Raw genomic sequence first — 19,847 nt, 5'->3', positions numbered from 1 at the left:
GTTACTCTTAACGCTGTTATTCTCAATAGAATACTTGGAATGCGATCGTTGTTATATTGTTCCGATGTTTATCCAAACATTCTCGGTAACCGCGACGATTCGGTATTCGATAAACGACATATTTTCACTTGGACATTTTCATTATGACATTTAATCAATGATTCGGGGGCCGCGTTACATCACATCGTTATCGAATTGTTGGGAAAAATTCAGCATACGGATCTTCTGTCACAACATTCGTTATTCATGCCTTCGAATATTTCCAATTTGATGTAACGATACGAAAAAAAATTCGTTGTAGCGAGCTAATTTTGTTTCAGTGGACATTCCGCGTGATGAAAAAAAAGTTTATTCAAATATTTACGTTTGAACACAAGTTGAGCGATTTCAAGGAATTTCTTTTGCGACTGAAGATTAAGGCTCGTTATAATTCGTTGATCCTAATACTTTGATTTCTCAAATGTTGCGTTTAGAAAACGGAAAATCGCGATGAAGATGGATCGAATTGCCGGGAAGTGTAACTAACGGAGAGGAAATAAAAACTCGGACAAGTGATTACGAGGGACGCTTTCGAGGGAGGTGAAAAGAAAGGAAGAAGGAAGATTGCGAGGAGAAAGAGGAGAACTGCGAAGAAGCACCGTGTCAGCTGTTGGCTCTGTTGACAGAGAGAAATCACAGCTTCCGTAAATGCCAAGAGAGTATAATAAGATAGGAGAGCGAAAATGGGAATGAAAAATTCCTCGAAAACAGGTAAACAAAGTTTGTTTCGAATGCCCTCAGATGGTTGAATCATGAAGGGAGATTCTCGCTGAGATAAGCAAGCGATTGACCTTTCGCGACAATAGCCCACAGCGTGCTGTGCTAGGTTTCGCGAGCGCCGGAAATAACGATTAAATAAAGACAAACATCACTTTCGAACGAGGCTGAAGTGTGCGATCGGTGTACTGTTGACGGTGATATCGTGCTCGACGTGACATCGGGACGATTATTATACCCCGAGTGTGTTGAGAAGGCAGAAGGCGGCTTAGGCTCTCGGTGTATCAAAGTGAATTTCAATAACGGGTTATCGAAGAAACTCTCTCTCGCTTATACCGTCGTGAGCCGTGAATGATATGAGAGAGAAGGCCATCGGACGGGACAAGACTTTATCGATGGCTCAACACTTCAACGGTTCTTCTCAATTCCACGCTCTCCGCCGAAACATCGTTCCAGTTTTTTCTCAATCATAACTCTCAATTATCCCATTTTATTGTCGATCTAACTTATCGCTGCTGGGAGTGCAAAGTGAGGAGGAATCAGAGTGCTCTTCCTTCCACATAGAAACCTCTCGGTTCTGACAGCTTCGCTGAAAACACTCGAACTATTGCTGTTTCACGTTTTTTCCCCTGCTGCGATGCGCTCCTCCGTACGCTAACTTCGAAATCAGTTTAATAAATATTCTATTGATACTTTGAATGAATAAAAAGAGAGGATGAAAAGTGGCAGCGGCGGATTCGTCAAGGAGACGGTGAATGGAGAAACATAAGAGAGATCGTTCTCGCGTTTACAGTGATGCAGTGCCGTAGTGCGAGTGCCAAGTGCCCCGTGCAAAATCCTTGGATTACTTGAAGATGCCCTCGTCGACGGGATATTATGACGACAGGAATCCACTGCTCAAGGGCACATTATCGAGGTGAGTTTTTCCTCTTCACCATCGTTGTTTTTTCTTCTTTTTTCACTTGTCTCTGCTTTCGATCATCCACTTGTAGTATTTAAAATTTATTTTATCCTTCCGCGTGACGCGTGAATTATGAAACGTTTCTTTTGGCTTGTGTCGCCTTTCGCCCAGCTCGCAAATGTCATTATATCGAGTTCCGTCTGGAGCTTCCAAATAAAAAGTATTCGCTCGAAATAGAGCCTGTCACGTTTATTCTCATCGTTCGAGCCGCTCTCAGGCCTCGAAAATAGGATTAAAATGAAACTTTGTAGACACTTTTGGGCGTTTAGGAAGATTGAAAAATGGAGAAATCCATTTGCAGAAACGGAACGTTCCATTGTTTCCTTTTTCCATCTTCTCCGTGCGAAACAGGATTCAGAAGGTTATGAAAACGATTTAAATATATTCTCGCGGTAGAGCACACTGCTCGTTCGAAGTTCCAGGCTTTTTTGAGCCTGAGAATCCCAAAACTCGTACACGTACGTCGGGGATTGAGAGAGTGTTGGAAAAAGTGGATAAGAAATGCTTTCTTGCCTGTCAATCGAGCAAACGTCATCGTTACTATTAAATCGAGCTCATTTAGAGCGAAGAATTTTTGATTTACCTTCACTCAAGTGAGCATCTCAAAATAGAAGATCGAGTTCCAATAATGTGCAGTGAGAAATCGTTCCTTTAGTTCGAGATGCTGTCAACGGAAAATTTGTGCGAGTTTTTGCACAGTTTCGAAAGTTGGCCACTGCGTCACAATAATTTGATGAATCGTGGATGAAAAGGGCGAAAAGAAACGAGCGATGAACGACGCTGAAGTTTGCAACGTTGCGGTCCACCGAAATGAAGGAAGAAAAAAACATTTGTAATTGACCAATTATTTATTTCACGAAGTATCAGTGCAGGTTGAAAAACTTACTGGAATTATTGGAGGCTTTTTTTAGATCATTTCGTTGGACTCCAACGCTGCAAACTTCAGCGTCATAGCAATGATGGATCGTAACAGTTCCTTAATTGAACGTGATCGAAGTGTTTGGAACTCGAGTGTCCAATGACAGGTGACCATTCCATATTGTAACGCGCGATGACATCGAAGTTCAATGAAGTCGAGTCCGATCGATGCCATCGAAATATTGATCATGCAACTAAACTTTGAATACGAGTGAATGAGTCATAAGTCGAATCTTGCCAATAATCGAGCCCGAAAAATAGCAAAGTTAAACAAAAACGTTGCTTCTCATTTCTCGATGATGCAGCGTCACGGTGATGAGTGCAATTTTGAAAGTGTTGGCGCGTCTCCTTTATCGGTCTCATTCTATTAAGGTATTCCTTTCGCATGAGCGTATTTTTTAGTGGCGCAAATTAGGCCACTCGTAATTTGGACTGATTCCTAATCTCTGAGAAGTCGCAGCTATATATAAGAAAAGCTTCTGCTTCTGTCATTTTTTTTAACTTCCGACTGCCCGCAGGGCCAAAAGACGGGAGTTATGCGTTTCACTGCGATTAGTGGGTGGGGGGATATTCCTTTGTCGCCAGTTTTCTCGAAAACGGTGATAGTTGTCTTAACCAATTTTGTGCTTGTCCTTCTGTGACTGGCAGAGAGTGTTCTAAAGCAAATTTAATTGAATATTTTCCTTTTTAATTGATATTTACGCTATACTCAGTTTAAATATATCGCATCATATTCGACTATCGACTACTTCACGCTGTTCTGGATCGCCTTTCATTCAGCTCTCAGCTATTAGCGATCCGCACTACCGATGGCGGCGCTCGTGTCCCACGGAAATATGGCGCTATTGAAGTGCAATTTTGACAACAATTATGCATGATTTTTATTAGTTTTTTTTCCTAAATTATTTCTGGAATTAACGACACGAATGCAAAAAAAATGCTGTTTGTTGTGGACACTGCATGTGAAACGGAGAATGCAACTCTTACTCAATGATTTAATTAGAGACTTCTCCTGACAAATATTAAGGAGGGTGGCTACGTTCGTCAAATTGATAAGAAATTGATCAAATTTGGTGATAATGTTCTTCAACATCAAGTGCGAAGACACAATTTTTTTCAAAATTTTCTTCTGCTTAGTTATCGAGTAATTACGGATTAAAGCAGATTTCTTATGCCCGGAATGTATACCTATATATATGGAAACGCTATGCTTATACACTTGAACTTTAGTGATCAATTACTCGATAACTGTACAGAAGAAAAATCTTAAAAAATTTGTATTGTCAAATTTGGCCCTAAAGAATATGTTCACCAAATTTTATTAAATTCTTATCATTTTGAAATTTTTAATGTATTTAACATGGTTTAGCATGGCAACATTGTATCGTCGGTAGCCACCCTCCTTAAACTCCATTATGATTATAACATATTTTAGTTGTTTGTGTGATAAAATTTTTTGTTTTATTATCACCTTCATTCTTTGTACAATCATTCAACTTCGACAATTACTATATTGAAATTTTTATTTTCATTATAAATGACTTAACTACCATCAATCGATATTAACCATAAAAATCGAATCTCGAGGGAGTTGTATTAAATGGTTTCTTATCTATCTTATTATTAATCTATTTTTATTTCAGTCTTTTCAAAGTTTACTGCAACTTTCTTAAGAAAAAGAGTTTAAAATCATTTTCTGGAAACGCATATCCTTTTTTTACAATATTGTTTTTTTCTAACATTCATTTTTTTCTCGACTTGGTTTTATTTTAAATACGCTATACAATTTTTCAGTCGGGAGTTTTTTAAATGTTTTTTTAAAACATTATTTTTACAAAGTTGTTTTCTGTCAGACAGTTGTATCGGGAATTTAGAATTATTTGGTATATAAATTATTAATATAAATGTGGTGATAATGGAATCTCCATGAGTTCTCGCATAAATTTTAATTTTACGGTTTTTCAAGTTTTTATCTAGAGTCGCGGCAGCGACTCTGAGACAAGTATATTTATGTTATGACGAGTTGCTGCCAGAGACTTTTTACCGGAACGATAGCGTTTCCAATTGTTTTCGAAAATTTTCAAAATTTGTTTCTTTAATAATTAATTAACTATAGCATTTCGGAGAATATTATAAGTTGACATATTTTTGATTTTTTTTTTCTTTCGATTGCGCGACCTCTTCGAACTCTGTAGCTTAACGCGTTGAAGAGATATTAATTATTCATTTTTTAATTCCATCAAAAAATAGGTCGGGTTTTCGCACACATTTTTTATGACGTTTTATAACGTTTCTTTATTAAATGTTCGATAACATGACCTGAAATTTTGCCAATCAATTCTCATGCACTTTTACTTTACTGTCATTTAAAATCAGTTATTTGTAGAATATTCGGGTCCATGAAAGGAAAACCATGTGTTACTTGTTATTCAAAAAAGCAACTGAACTTTTTTGCTCTTTTAATGATCAATGAAACGAATAAAATTTACTCTCATAATTATTGAAATTATGTGTAACTTATTTGTTGAGATTGATCAATTTTTAATATAATGATAGCGGCTGAAATACTTTTGTAGTAAAATCCTCAAGCATAATGTGACAACGGCCATGTATGCATATCCGTATTTTAAACCAGCTGGCTCATGGTGTTGTCAAACCTTCCACCGTTCGTGTCGTTATTACTCGTTGACCTCAAACAAGTGTTTTTCTTTTTCCATTTCGAAATGGTTTTCACCGGTAATAAGACATTGTGTTTCCTTATTCTCGTTTTTGGCTCTTCTAAGTTGGGAGAATTCTGTTTTATTAAATCCAAATCGTCGCACAAGGAGTGTGCCCTTAAAAAAATGTGATTTTCGTTAAGAATTTTCGATTTCCATTAGATTCGCGTGAACTTCCTTGAACACGATCAATTTTTCTCATTTCATTTGCGTTTAACCTTCCGGATCCTCTGTTACGAGACTGATCAGCGATGAGCTTGCGAAGTTTGGGAATACAAAGCATCAACGATGATATTAATGAACGTATAATAGCGACGTTGAGGAATTTCCGCGTCTGCCACAAGCCATCGTGAACTGTTTCTAAACAACTATAAAACTCTCGTCTGGATGTTGAGGCTGCTCGTTTAGTTCGCTCTCTTTCTCTCTCTCTCTCTTTCGTTCTCTCGGCTGGGTCGGCCAGTCACTAGGCCAGTGTGTCGTTCAACGAGTCGCAATCGCGTGTGCGATGTTTTTAGGAACGCGACTATACAACATCGTTGGCATAGTATTCGGACGAGAGTACACGCTCGATACTTTAGACAAATTTCTTAATGCCTCGAATCATGAAAATATCATTGCTTAGTACTTTTTGGTTCGATCGTTTTGAGGTTTGCACTCTGTTGGGATGCACCAACGAAATATTCCTTCGTTCGAGCCGCGTCGAAGCTATTTCTGTCACTTTTGAGCCGCTTCTCGAGAAAATTCGCTAAACATTTTCCAAACTTTGGAGAATTGAGAAATCGAACGATTTCAAGAAGTTTCTGACCCGAAGATCGAGTCGTGCCACGAAAAACGTTCATTTTTTGTGTCTCAACCAAAATAACACCGCATCATTTGTTCCAGCAACGAACGAGTATTGTAATGGCCCCATTTTTCGTTGTTCCTGCAAAATTTGACGTCTCCAGGATTTCGTTTTAATTGCATTTTCGATTTGGACAGCATTTTCGAATGCTTGCAGGAGAAAAGGACCAAAATACTATTTTCATTCTTAATAAAAAGTTCGATTTTCATCTCCGATCGGAATTCCAGCTGCTCCTTTACGAGGAGATCTTGAAAAAACATCGAGTTGTGACCTCACGCTTGAAACACGATTCGAATAATTCTGATTCTTCTGTAAACATTTTGAAAATCTAACAATTTTCATTAATTTGTCACTTTCGATGTATCAGATTGTTTCCATTTTCAAAAATGTTTTCATTTAGGTGCTCGAAAAATTGGATTTTCCTTTACGACGAAAATCGTCAAGATTCTAGGACGCGACGGCAGAAAAAGTTTTTTTCCTCTTCGTCGTCCCAGCGAAAAATCTTATTATGTTACAAGATTTTGCCGACGTCAACGTGAGTCAACGCTTCCGCACATAATACGCGAGTAATTGACGAGAAGCCCAACGTTGCCTCGTTACGAAGGAAAACCAAGTGACAAAATGCACGCTCGTGCACATCAAACTCACGATGCACGTTTATCGCGTTATTTAAAAAATTGAAAAATGGTCGATTCGATTGTGATTTCGTCCAACCAAAGAGGATTTTGTTGGACGAAAAGAAACATTTTTTTCTAGCGTACAAAAAGTGTAATCGTCCGATGCCGGATTGTGTGTCGTAGTTTCATTGGTTTTTTCCTTCTATTGTTTCGTCTCGATCGCGTCGCGAACAAATGATCGAACAATGTGTCGCAACGTTTCGTATCGTTCACGCTAGTCCGAATAAAGTATTCGTCGTTTTTCGTTGAACTTTGGCCCTCGGATCACCGATGAGCGGTGGCCAAATTTTGATTTTGAGAAATTTCATTATCTCACAGTCAAATTGTCGCGTTGAACCGCAGTTAGCACTTGAATTTCCGGTTTGCGGATTGGTTCGACTCAGGCTTGCAACGGCGCTAAAAATTGTTGCTGCGCGTCAACGAATCGATGTTTTCTATTCGTTTTCCCAGAGTTTTTTGGGTTCGTGAAAAAACCGGGCACCGAAAGTCGATCGAATGTGTCGAGAGTCTACTTTGAAAATGTTGCGATTTAATGATTGAGGGAAGTTGGTGAACTTTGTAAAATTTCGTGATGAAAAAGTGTCAAAAAGTATTTACATTGGACGGAAACGATGCGAGTTTCGAAAGGAGGATAAAATCTCGGAATTTATTTCTTTCCTGGTATCACCTTCGGAGTTGATTAGCATAAATTGCCATAAGTTGAGTTTGTGATTTATAACCGGTTGCATGATTTTGGATTGCGAAGTATTCGAGGCTTCTGTCCGTTTTGCCGAATTTTTAGTACCGCGCAAGTCGGGAAAATTGCGAGACGGGCAAATCGAACGATCGACTCCGAATTCACACCTCGGAGGTGCAAATTTGTGGGGAATTTTTATTCCAACTTGAGGGAAAATGGAGGCGAGACGAGGAGGTCGCGAACGAAGCCTGGTTCGGCGGGGATTGTGTAGTTTTGCTGTAGTAGAGTGAGGTCCACCTTTCTCGAGACAAGCGGTGGCCTTTACCCATTTTTTCCTCTTCGTTCCTCACTCCACGTGCAGCAGATCGATCGTCGAATCTCTTTTCGCCTCGTACACGCGTCATACGTGTATTCTGTACGGACACAGACATTTTTTCTGTATAAACGTATGCGATCTCGAAAAGTGAAACGTTCCCTCTCTTTCTCTCTCTTCTTTCATCTTTCTCACTTTGTTTGAGCGTTGCTAAAGCATTCGATCCGTCGACCTCGATACTCGAAATCAAACTTTCCAAGAACTCTCCGTCGCTCGGTGAATGTTCCTCTCTCTTTTCTTTGCGTCTACGTATCAAGATGATGGCCATCGCTTTTTTTTTTTTTATTTCAATCCCGGAGCAAGTTGAATCGAAATCGTTGGAATTTCGTGAAATTATGACGTTTTTGCGCATCGTTACCTCCCCTGGAAATGTCCACAGTTCGATAGCTCGTTACGATCGATATTTATGCGCGTCGATGAGCTCGGTGGGAAAGTCCGTTGATCGACATGATCCAAGCATAGCTTTGTTAAAACGGCGCGGCGCGAGAATCGAATGAGGCTTGACTCCGCTTCGATAAAAATTGGCGTCCCCCCGCATCGTGAAGCGTGTTCGTACAATCTCTTCGCGAAGGTTGCCGCTTTTTTATTTTGAGCTCCGCCGGCTGCGCTAAGAATCCGGAAACATTCATGAGGATTGTCGATCGTTGAAAGTCTCGCGCAAAGGCCACCCAGGATTACGGAACCCTGAGAAAATCGGAACGATCTAACGATCCGCGGCGGCGAGTCTCCGGGCCTCGGGGACATCGGCGACATTTTCATGCGTCGCCTTTTTTCATCCTCTCGCGGTAGAGTTTAATCTTTCGAAATTCGCGTTTCACCGGCGCGTCGGCGACTCTTTTCTCTCTCGTCAATTCAAATTTGTCCTCGTCCAAGTAGCAACTTGTCGTGTGCAAGATTCGCAGGCTGCCCAACCGCAAAGGAGGTTCTCGCTTTACTAGGTCGACGTTTGACCTCTCTCCAGCAGCCAGGAGCATTTCGCGCTCGGCTCGCTTGCTCCGCTGGAAACGAGGAAACAAAAATAACAACCAAATTACCGAGCTTCGTACGCGAGTGGCCTGTTTTCCGAACTTCCATACGCACACACGTTACACTTTTCGATCCTGCGCGCTTCGAAAAACGCTTGAATCCACCGCCTTCGAAATGTGCGCACATCTGCCCATCGTACACGGAGAATTGTCGATGGATCGATGAACGACTCGATAATTCATTGAATCCCGCAAATTTTTTTACCTGCTCCGATAAATATTCATTTGAATCTCAACGATCAAATTCGCTCAATGAAAAATCTTTGAATAAACGAATGAAAATATTGCGCCCATGTGTCTTTGCTTCACCGCGCGAATTCGACGAGCTGTTCAAGCTTCGCTCGTACGACCAATCCTCGTTTCAGTATTCACAAATCGTTGAGTCTTATCTCAAGAATATCTAGTTGCCCGTATCGAGCTGAACGCTTTGCTCGAGATAAAGGGAATTCGTTCCGATCAACATTTCTTTTCTCGCTGCAATAGAATTACGTCCATACGACTGTCGAGCCTCGATATCCGCGCCCGCGTGCTCGTTATTAGGTGTGTACCCACCGCGGTATGATATAAATGTGGGACAGGGTCGGAGCCTGTACGAAAATCGCAGCGCTCGGGGCTTCGTAGCCGGTTACTCGATCCTTACATTACGTTACGTTATGTCGAATTGACGCACTCGAACATTGAAAAAATTGCCTCGGGCATAGCCAGTTTTCATTTATTAACTTGCTTCGGTCGATGCCAGCAATTCGGACGAAAACAAATTGCCTCATTTCCTCCTGAGGACAGAAATTATCGAGCGGCGGGGGGGATTTTGAATTTTTTGTTTCGTTGAAACTGTGTTGCTATTTCGAGGCAATCTTTCGTCGATCTTTACCATTGACGGGCTGAGATTTTCCATTGCGGGCAAACGCGGGCGGAAGGGTCGATTAGATTCGGAGGGAAATCATTTCCCATTACATTGTCATCTCGAATCATTTTTTTTGAGCGCTGCGATCAGATTTCGTCGAATTGCAAAAAAAAACAGTTTTATTCGTTCGACGATGTAATTTGGGACGTTCTTCGACAGAATAAAAGCCGTTCAATGTCGTTCAACCTCGTTTTTTCGGAATGCATTTTTCATTGGGCCGAAGATCGAAAGGTTGATGTAATACCCACGATTTTTCGGTTCCTCCGTTCTCATTGAAAGACTGGGGAAATGTCTAATAAGAGAATGAAAAGAGCGAGGGATGGAAAAACTATAGGTTGGTGGTTCGATATCGCGGAGAGCAAAAGAGAATCTTTGTTCTCCGCTATTGGTTCGTAGCGATTGTTTTTTGCCGCGAGTGTCTCGATGGGATCTTCCCTTTTGCTCTCTTTCTCGTTAGCAGCGTTTAACTCCGTGGATTTTTGGGGGGGAACGTTGTAGAACGAAGCGAGGGGGGTTAACGACGCTTCTTTAATGGCGTAATGGCATCGCGAGGGAGGAATGAAATCGTCGCGTCGTCACCGCTCCATCAGTAATGCACAACTCGTCAAGCATTTGACGCTATTCTTCGTGACTAACGAGCCCACGCATTCGCGAGCGCGTTTGTCCCGACATTTTTTCGTTAATATAATCGCATATAGCTGTTATATAAACTCGTATATAAACGTATATTATGCCGGAGCACGTTGCGAAGGGTGCGCTCTGAGAAACGAACGCTCCGAGTCCGCGGGATCGCCATAGGTTTTGCCAACCAACCCCTTTTTTCGTTCTCTCTCTCTCTCTCTCTCGTCTCTTTTTCTCCTCCACATTTTCTCTTCAATTCTCTGATTCTCTCGTTTTTTTCACTCCGCCAACCTCCCCGGGCGAGTTTTCGAGCTTTTTCTCTCATTATCGTCTCGACTACCAAGCACCGCGACAGAGTTCTCCGATCTACACAGACATATTGCCGTAGAAACGGTGTATATTGAGCTTTGGAGTATAAGCAAAGTTAGACCGAACGAAAGGACGTCCTATACGGCTCTTTCACGCGCTTATAACAAGTGCTCTCCGCGAGTCGGCAGGGAGACTAACCCGAAAGCCAAAGGAGCAAGAGAAGACGTCTCGAGGGATGAGGAAGAGACGGTGTGGATGCTGGGGACCGGTGAAAAACGAAGAAATTACGTCGGTTCGTTATAACCTCGGCGAAAGACCAAACTCCGATCGATCCAACGGTTTGCTTGTACGAATTTTTCAGCATTTCCTCATCGCTTCTTCATCCACTTTTGTGATATCGAAAATCGTCATCGGGGCTCGCGGGTTTCCGATCATTTTTGTATCATCGCGAGTGTCCTCCATCAATTCGCTTAATTCATCTCACTATCTTCGAATACCGATAAGATTTCATTGACTTCGAGAGAGTTTTCTCTTGGGACGACGAAACAAGAATCGATCCCGCGATAAAGTCCACTCGCCGAGGGAAAGATAACACGATGTTTCGACCGCCTTATTTCGCTATGCTCGTGCGCTATTATTCTTGGAACTTTTCGCACGCGCGCGCGCGCTCCGATAAGCATCGGAAGACAAAGAGGAAAAGGGAGCATTTCTTCAACGAATCTATTCTTGACTCGACTCGGATTAAATTCTCGTACACGACTCTATGATGCTCGAATTGTTGACGCGATCGCAGGCTCACCGACGCTTCAGCAGCCAATAACTTTGTCACGTAGACCACTCGATGAAATCAATTTTTATTTCACGTTCTTCTCAACTATAAATTACGCGTCTGACGCACTTTTCTCTCCACTGAAATACCTTTGGCCCGTTGCACTCCCTTTTTTCAACGATTTTTTCGCGTTCTATACCCGCCCTGAGAATTCTCTTCCGCTTGGGAGCCCGTGATAGAAAGTTTTTATCACAAAGAGTTTTCACGTCAGTTTGCCGCCGCAATCTGGAAGCGTGAAGAAAATAAAACTGCAATTTCATTTCTCCAAATTTTTAATCCCAAATTATAAATTAATAAATTCAATTTTAAACCTGAAAAAAGAGAAAACAAAAACGAATAGAAAATCAGTTGATAATAAAAAAATAATATTACTAAAGTATCGACTGCAGTTAGGATGCTCGAGCATTTGAAAAAATCGATGATCAAACGAGCCTTTGTTTTTTTATCGATTTAAACGATGCGTCAACTCAATCGAAATTGTTTTCCTCGGTTAAGACTACTCGAAGGTTTTCCCACGTGCGAAAAGCGTACTTTGCTGCATGAAAATTCGTCCCGAGCCTCTCTTGGTATTCCCTGCATAATCGCCACGCGTGCGGATACGTGCTCCGAGAGCTCAGCCAGATTTCCCGAACACCTTCGGAGAGGTCGTTCCCGATTATTCTCTACAACATCGATAAAATATATATCCAGTTTGGTGTGCATATACGAAATCTGCTACTGCTTCATGCTCGTTTAATACTCGCTGCTGCTTAGGCTAGCTCCGATACCGTGTCGAGTGCCCGTGTGCTCTCGGAGCCAACACTTTCACCGACGGATTTCTAACTGCGCTGTTGGCACGAGCTTTGGCATCGTCCACAACGTTTCTACAAAGCCCCCATATTACATGTTACATCTTATGTTACTTTTTAAAATACCCATCCTCCTCGGGCGACTATTCTCTTGCTTGCAGCGATCGGTACTTTGCCGATGAGCACATCGCATGTACGAACTTCCCTTCAGCCGTGCTTGCTCTTTTTCTCTCTTTTTTTTGCACTTCAAATTCTCCTGATTTTTTCGTCCAAATTTTTCGTTGTTGGATTTCGAGCGGTTGGATCGATTAATCAAGGCGAACAAATGAAATTTGGTGATTCAGCGAAACTTACGTTGATGTAAGGACAGTTTTGACGCAGCGGGAAGCACCCGCACGAGAGTCAACGAATCGAGTGCTCGAATCAACTGAATTTTCGTTTCGCTCGACAATTCGTTGATCCAACAACAAATTTAGTTGAATCACAAATTTATGTTCCTGCAAGACGCACCTTTGACGGTTGTGTGCATTTGTCTGGATTTTTAATGAAATTCTAATTCAGGTGCGTTGATTGATGATTTTCGGAGGTCCGAAAATCGTGCGTGATAAGTTCGGTTTGGAGGATTCGAGCCGGAGAAAGCGGCGTTAGAAAATGAGTGCACAGCCGAATAATCCACTTGTTTCGAGTTTCCTCTGACCCGAGCTAATCGATTGTCTCGAACGAAAAGAAATCACGTCCGGAGCAGCGATGAGATGGCGCGTAATAAATCGAATCGTACGAGCCTCCGCGCAGTCTCTCATTTTCGCGCGTTTGGCACGTTCGTTCTCTCGATTTTCTTGCTGTTTCATTACGCTTTATTTTCCCAGCGTGGGTCGACGCTCGATTATCGTTCAAGACACTTTCCTCAGTATCCGTATAAATACAAATATCGTAATAAATACAACGCGGAAACTTACGGCGCATTTTGACGTCAGAGCTCGCGTTTGCGGGAAAATTAATAAATATTTTTCTCGTCGTCCGAACGTGCCGGTGCATCCTGACATCGGTTAAATTTCATTCGGAAAATATGAATTATTTCGTTTGCCATGAAAAATAAGATCGAAAATAAGGTCGCAGCTTCCACGGACGAGGCGTGCCACGAAGCAGCTCGTGCCGTGAGCACTTTTGGATTTTGACGTCTTTGAGGCACGTTAAATCTGCGGGATTCTAGCGATTTGAGGAATTTGCGATATTAATTAATAACGAGAGCATTCGTCGCGTTCCAATGACGTTCACTCGAACAGCGGCGATACACGCGAGGCTTAAACGTAAGGATGAACAAAGGATCACATTTTTTACGCTGTAGCCTCGTTGGCAGACGCGACTGCGAGGCACGCAAGTTAATAAGCGTTCCGGCCTCCGTATCTCACCAACATACCTATCTCGATGATATCCGTTAACGTGCGAGTGTACGAACGATCGTACGCAGGTGAAAGTTACAACAGAAACGGCGGAGGAGAGCTTCGGAGCGTCGTCGAAGGCGCGCTGGCCTCGTTCGCACGTACACACATATCTATGTACATTCGAAGGAGAAAAAGGAAAAAGCATAGGATAGCTAAAGATGAAAAACCTGGAAATCTTGAGCGCAAAGGAACAAAAAGTCGGGGCTCATAATCGCGGCGTATACGCGGACGCTTCAGCCTCCGTGTGAACGCCCCTTCAAGTCCACTGGCCGCGAGCCTCTCTCTCTCTCTCTTTTCCTCTCTTTCTTGTTCTCCTGCCGCCACAACACTCGATATTTATACAAGAAAATGAGAGAAGGAGAGAGAGGGACGCTGTAAACGCAAAGTACTCAGCAGAAACTCTATTATGCATGGAACCACGTGCGTCTTTAAACCCATCGATGGAGGAGCGCATATGCAACGCGATGCGGTGTCGATGCACTTTGAATCTCGATGCACTCGTGTCCGAACGCACACGAGATTCAGTTCCCGATAACGCGTTAATCTCGTTTGCTTTTCTTTCTCGTTTCCAGGCTTTTCTCTCCCAATCGGAGATTTTTCATTGGTTTTTCGCCGTTTAAAAGACGCGTTATCGCCCGATGATGCTAAAAGGTGATGACTTGCATCGGGTTTCCCATCCGTTATTGCATCGTTGCTAATTAATGACGAGGAATGTGGATTCGGTTATCGCACCTCGTTCAAATAAGATTGCTCGATTTATATTTCCATCGGTGATGACATTCGTTTCGTAAGATCGACGGAGCTTCTGTGTACTCGATTATTTGAAACTTGAGCATGCTTGGAAATCCGGTGTTATGTTTCTGTGACGATTTTTCATCGCGATGGCTCCTGATGCACTGAAAATCAGGTTTTTTATTATCGATTGATGGGGCCTTTGGGACTCTTCTTCAACGACTTTTTTTCACTTTCTGCAGTTAGCCGAAATATTTGCTCTTCCTGCTTCGGTTTACATTCATATTTTACTCGCTCGTCAGGCAACAGCTTCTCGAAGTTATACACCGAAAAGTACGAGTCCCAATCAGCGAATGTCAGTCGTTAACAAGGTCACGCATATGTTTCGTTATCGCACGAGTGCCACAGGTGACGACCGTGATCGCTATTTATACACTGGGCTTCCAAATTTCGTCACAGTTTTGCTCTCAATGACAGTCGCGTCGATTTGTGAATTCATGGGAAATTGGAGCCTCCAAATTCCACGAGGAATCGAGTTTACTCGAATTTTCAGGAGTTCAGTTTTCGTACGTTTGTCATAGAAATGATGAATCCTCGGAATAATAACTGTGAAAACGTGAAACTTGAAAGTATTTTAATTAATATTTTCTCCACTTTTTTCAAAGTCGACGAAAAAGTATTTTCGTTTAACGCCTTACATGCGTCCAACAGTGCCTAAAACGCGCTAAAAGAAAAACTGTTTTTAGAAGGAATAGCAATAAAAGTTAATAAAAATAATTTTTATACGTTGTTTATCTAAACTTTGTAAAAAAGCTTATTTCATTTTTTTTTTTTAAAATTACAACATAAAAAATCACATTTCCCGAAGCACTATGAAAAAAAAGGATTTTTGAAATTCGAAAAATTTAGCGATTTACGGCAGTTTAAAAAAAGTGTCACAAATGTCACGCTTTAATCAAGTTTATGGAATTTTTTTCATCACGATATCAAAAATCCGACTCGACAGACTGTAGAGAAAACAATTTGAAATGTTAAAAAAAAGCATCAAAAAATATTAAAAACTCGATGGGCAGTCATACGTTTTCTTTAATAACTTTCGATCCATAAAGAATTTTTACAATCAACTTTCACAGAAATACGCCTAAAACTATAGAGAATAATAATCCGTAAAAAAAATAGATTTTTTGAAAATTCTGTACGTACGTAAGGCCTTAAAAAACATCTCTGTTTTGCGGTGTCGAGCACTTCGGGCCGAGCGAATCGAGTTTGAAACTTCCAACTTTTTCTCAACATTGAGAATGTCAGGAATGTACAGAAAAAAGAAGCATTATAAAAATCAATGATTACCGATGGTTTTCATTGAAATAACATTTCATGATTTCGCTCTAGTGAAAAACGTTTGTGCGATCGATCGCGTACGAGGCCCCGAGGGCTCAATCAATGTGTACGCGCGTCTACAAGACGTAGGAAATCATTAAAAGTGGATTACAAGAAAGCGGTGTCGTTCCGAGTCACGAGCATGTAATTTAAGAAATTGCGGAAAGAAAAATTTTCTATCGGAATTCGTGTGTACAAATGCCACGGAAGCAGAGACTATTTAATTGGCAATAAAATATGATTTTGGTAGCTGCTTCGCTGCGAGGTTTTCATAGCGGTACTTCGAGCAAATCGACCGAATGGAATATCCGTAAGATTGTTGCAAATATACTTTTATGAACGTATGTAAATAAATGCCCACCTGATACGGGAGCATTGCGCAGGAATGAATTCCTGGGCCAACAATTTCGCTCACGCCTCGCGAGAATCCTCTCTGCGTTAACCGTTGTGATCGATTCTCTCTCGGCGGTGTGCTCTGACGTCACACAATCCTGCGGATACATAAGAGTTACCGTTAGGTTGCTTCAACGCCAAGTAGGCAGAGCCAGCAGCAGCACCAGCAACACCAGCATCGCGGCTAAAGGTCCGTGGGAATCTCACCGAAGCCGAGGCGAAGAGCGAGGGACGAGCGTGACACGAGAGCAACAGAGACGTCGAGTGTACACGCGCGCTTGTACAAATACTCATAAATTGTGACACACTGCGCTTCGCAGGGACCACTGCTGCGTTCACCCTCACTAATTAAACCCTTTTTTCATCTTTCGCGCTCTACATTTATTTCTGATTTACTATTTTCCCAGCTGATCGTTATACGGACCGGTCATCCATGTAATCGTTAGCCGTTATTATACTTGCAGATTGATTATACAGCGCGAATGTGTAATCGGGAGATGCGGCAGCGAATCGACGCCGATCCAGCATTACCGGGCATCATTTTCAGCCATTTTTTTAACTCGGCGTTCAAGTACGCACATCCAAGTTTCCGGTGGGGGGAGCAGCTTTTTCGTTTTCGTTTTCGTGTTGCGAGTGTATAGGAAAATCAAGGGATTGCGAAAATGCATGGATGGCGAATGGGAATAAAAAAATAGCGTTTACTCAACCCAATCATAAAAACTTTTCTTAATTAACCAGATCGCTGAAGCCAAGTGACTTTTTTCGAACAATCTGAATTATTTATTGGCTCGCGCATATCACGGGGAAGACGAATGCGTTTTGCATTGTGAGAAATATAAATTTTTCAAGAATTTTCAAAGTATTTTGCCAACGATTACAAACAGCATAGTATTTTTTGAATTTTCTCATATTTTTCGTCCCTTGAAAACTCCAAACAGCTTTATGTGAATAGCAAAAAGTGAGGCACGTGCGAATTATAGTTCGTATCGTTTTCGAGTGTTATTCGTCATGTCAGACTAGCACTTACTGATAAGAACTAAATCACAAATCTTCATTGTCAGCATAATAGTAAATTCTATGATAAATACACGGATATACGCCGAATACGTGTGACATTTTACCATAAATTTAGTCTTTTTTTTCAGGCTTGCCTGAGCACCTTTACATAATACAAACATTTCAAGTGACTGAAAACATTTTTTGCTGTGCCTGTAAGGAAAAAGACTCTTGAGTCATTTGAATAAAAGGATCAAACAATTCTTATTACTGCTCTTCGAATTGATGCTGCAATAAAAGTGTTCAGCCTCATTTTCTCCGTGTAGGCGTACACGAACGTGTATTTGGATCTGAATTATAAAATTGCCTAAACGGTGATCGGTCGGTGAGTTTGTTTAGCCTCACACAAATTTGTTTAGTCGCACCAAAACTGTGCTGGTTCGCGAAGAGTTTCAGCATTCACAAACCACGCTGTTTTATGTGAGAAACATTTTGTTGTCGGTGCGCCGGACGAAATATTTCGTTTGAGAGGAACGGAGCTTGTTCCGTTCAACGAATATTTTTTTCTCACCGTGCGGCAGAACATCAACTGCTTTATGAGCGCTCTGCCCCGGCTCTCTTTTTTCACGCACGATCCTCCGATGCCTTTTTCTTCTTTCCGCATCCGATCTACATCGCAGAATGCGTTTTATTCGCGTGCTTCGACGTTTGTTCGGAAATAAAAATCTCAGATTTGTTCGCCCCATTCGAACGCTAGCTGTCCAACGAGTGTATGCTTATTCCGTTTTGTTATCGTTTTTAGCGCATATTTTTGGTGTTTCGGTCGATACCGCTTATTTGAGGAACGGTCGCCAAGGTCGGCAAGGCCGGTGACACGTTAATTAGGTTTTTCTCACTTTTGCTCCTTAATTCCTTGGTATTTATCGTCGCGAGAGGAAATATCTGCGGTGCGAGCGCGATCGCTGATTGGCGTCGTCTCCACTCGATCTCCCCGTGGCTTCGGGTTCGTCGGAAACTCGGCTAAATTTAAGCCTCGCTTCCACAATAAATTAACGGGACGAGTTGGTATTTTGGTTTGCCGCCGACGGAAATACCGCGGCCTGAGTAACGCAGGCACAGTCAGCGGGAGAGGCGAAGGAGAAAGAGTTGTTCGAGTGTTCTTCTCGCGAGAGGGACCCGCTCGCGTCCGCCTTCACCGCGGCGAGAACATTAACGTCGAGGTCGCGATATCTGCAGACCAAAGAGATCTGTGGACGACCAGTAGTGCGATGAATAAACTGCAGTTTATGTACTTTTCGCTCACGAATCTTCTCCCTATGCGCGATTATTATTTAGCTCTTAGCAGCCAGACCGAGTGTGTCACAGCTTCTGCGACAATGACCCGAGAACGTATGAAATTTCACAGGAATTTACTCGGCATGCGGTCACAAAAATAAGAGTGTCAAATTGCTTTACGCGCGCATCGAGAAGAGACTTTCGTTCATTCAACCGAATCTTGGAGGTTGGAGGACATTTTGGTTGATCCAATAATTATTTCGCTTAATTGGCTCACGGATTTTTCATCGATTAATCAATCGAACCGTACCGTCGAAGCCAAATTACTCCAAGGATACTCGAATCACTACTTATTCGCTCATCCCTGCTTTTAAGTTTCTGAATAAACATTTGTTTGTTTCAACGACATTTTGTTGCTTCAATACGAATTTGTTTGGGTGCTCCAAAGCATCGATGCTGTGCGACGAATCATTTACAGTCTCGCCTACAAAATATTTCCTCGTCCTCTTCGAGCCGAGTACTTTCCTCGAGGCAAATCGAGTTTGTCTCGATCAACAATATCGTCGTTTCAGTGTAATCGCGAGGACAATGCTGCGGGTTCGAGTTGAATAAGAAAAGCCAAAGTCGGATTCAACCGTAGCGATATTATTCAACTCGAATTGAAAGTTATAACAGCATAACTCATTCGAAGGGATGAATCAATTTGGCAGGGTGTGTCTCGGAGATAATACTACAAGACGTACTAAATGACAGCGGGGGGGAGAAGCTGCTCCACAGAGCGAAAAGATTCGAGTCGGCGGCGTCTCGAGCCCCTCGTAACTGCGAAATAAGCGACGCAATAAAGGCGTCACGTGCACGCTCGTTTTGTTTACGTCGTATTCCTACCTCCAAAAGCTCCCTCCGCGCGCTCTCTCATAGTGAAAGTTTTCGCGAGACTCGCGCGTATGTTCGCTGCTCCTACGTAGATATATCACCAGTCCCAAGAACGAGGATAACGCACACTTTCGTAACAGCTAGTGTATAGGATCAAATCGGGCCACTTATTATTCTCGTATAGGTATAGATGCAAACGCTTGTCCACGGCGACAACGACGCGGAGAGTCAGCTCGGCCCATTTCGACTCGTTGGATGCACCGACCGGTTGCTTCGAGCACTGCGGCAACGCGCGTACGAGCTCCAACATTCTCCCGGAAGTGCCAGTATTTGGCACTCTACGAATGCACCGTTGACAAGTTTC

At 42.2% G+C, this 19,847-nt stretch overlaps 1 protein-coding gene across 3 annotated transcripts in view; it reads left to right on the top strand.

The window, feature by feature from the left end:
• The window catches only part of lilli (lilliputian), a 172,804-nt gene that overhangs the window by 1,364 nt on the left and 151,593 nt on the right, over positions 1-19,847 (top strand). For all 3 annotated transcript variants that reach the window (XM_043410523.1, XM_043410524.1, XM_043410525.1), the window contains exon 2: positions 474-1,672. In XM_043410523.1, the coding sequence (XP_043266458.1) occupies positions 1,611-1,672 (62 nt within the window). In that variant the 5' untranslated portion in view covers positions 474-1,610. The remainder of the gene's footprint in view (positions 1-473; positions 1,673-19,847) is intronic.

Source organism: Venturia canescens, chromosome 1, assembly GCF_019457755.1.
Source record: "Venturia canescens isolate UGA chromosome 1, ASM1945775v1, whole genome shotgun sequence".
Lineage (NCBI taxonomy): Eukaryota > Metazoa > Arthropoda > Insecta > Hymenoptera > Ichneumonidae > Venturia > Venturia canescens.
This window is presented reverse-complemented; position numbering and strand designations above follow the sequence as displayed.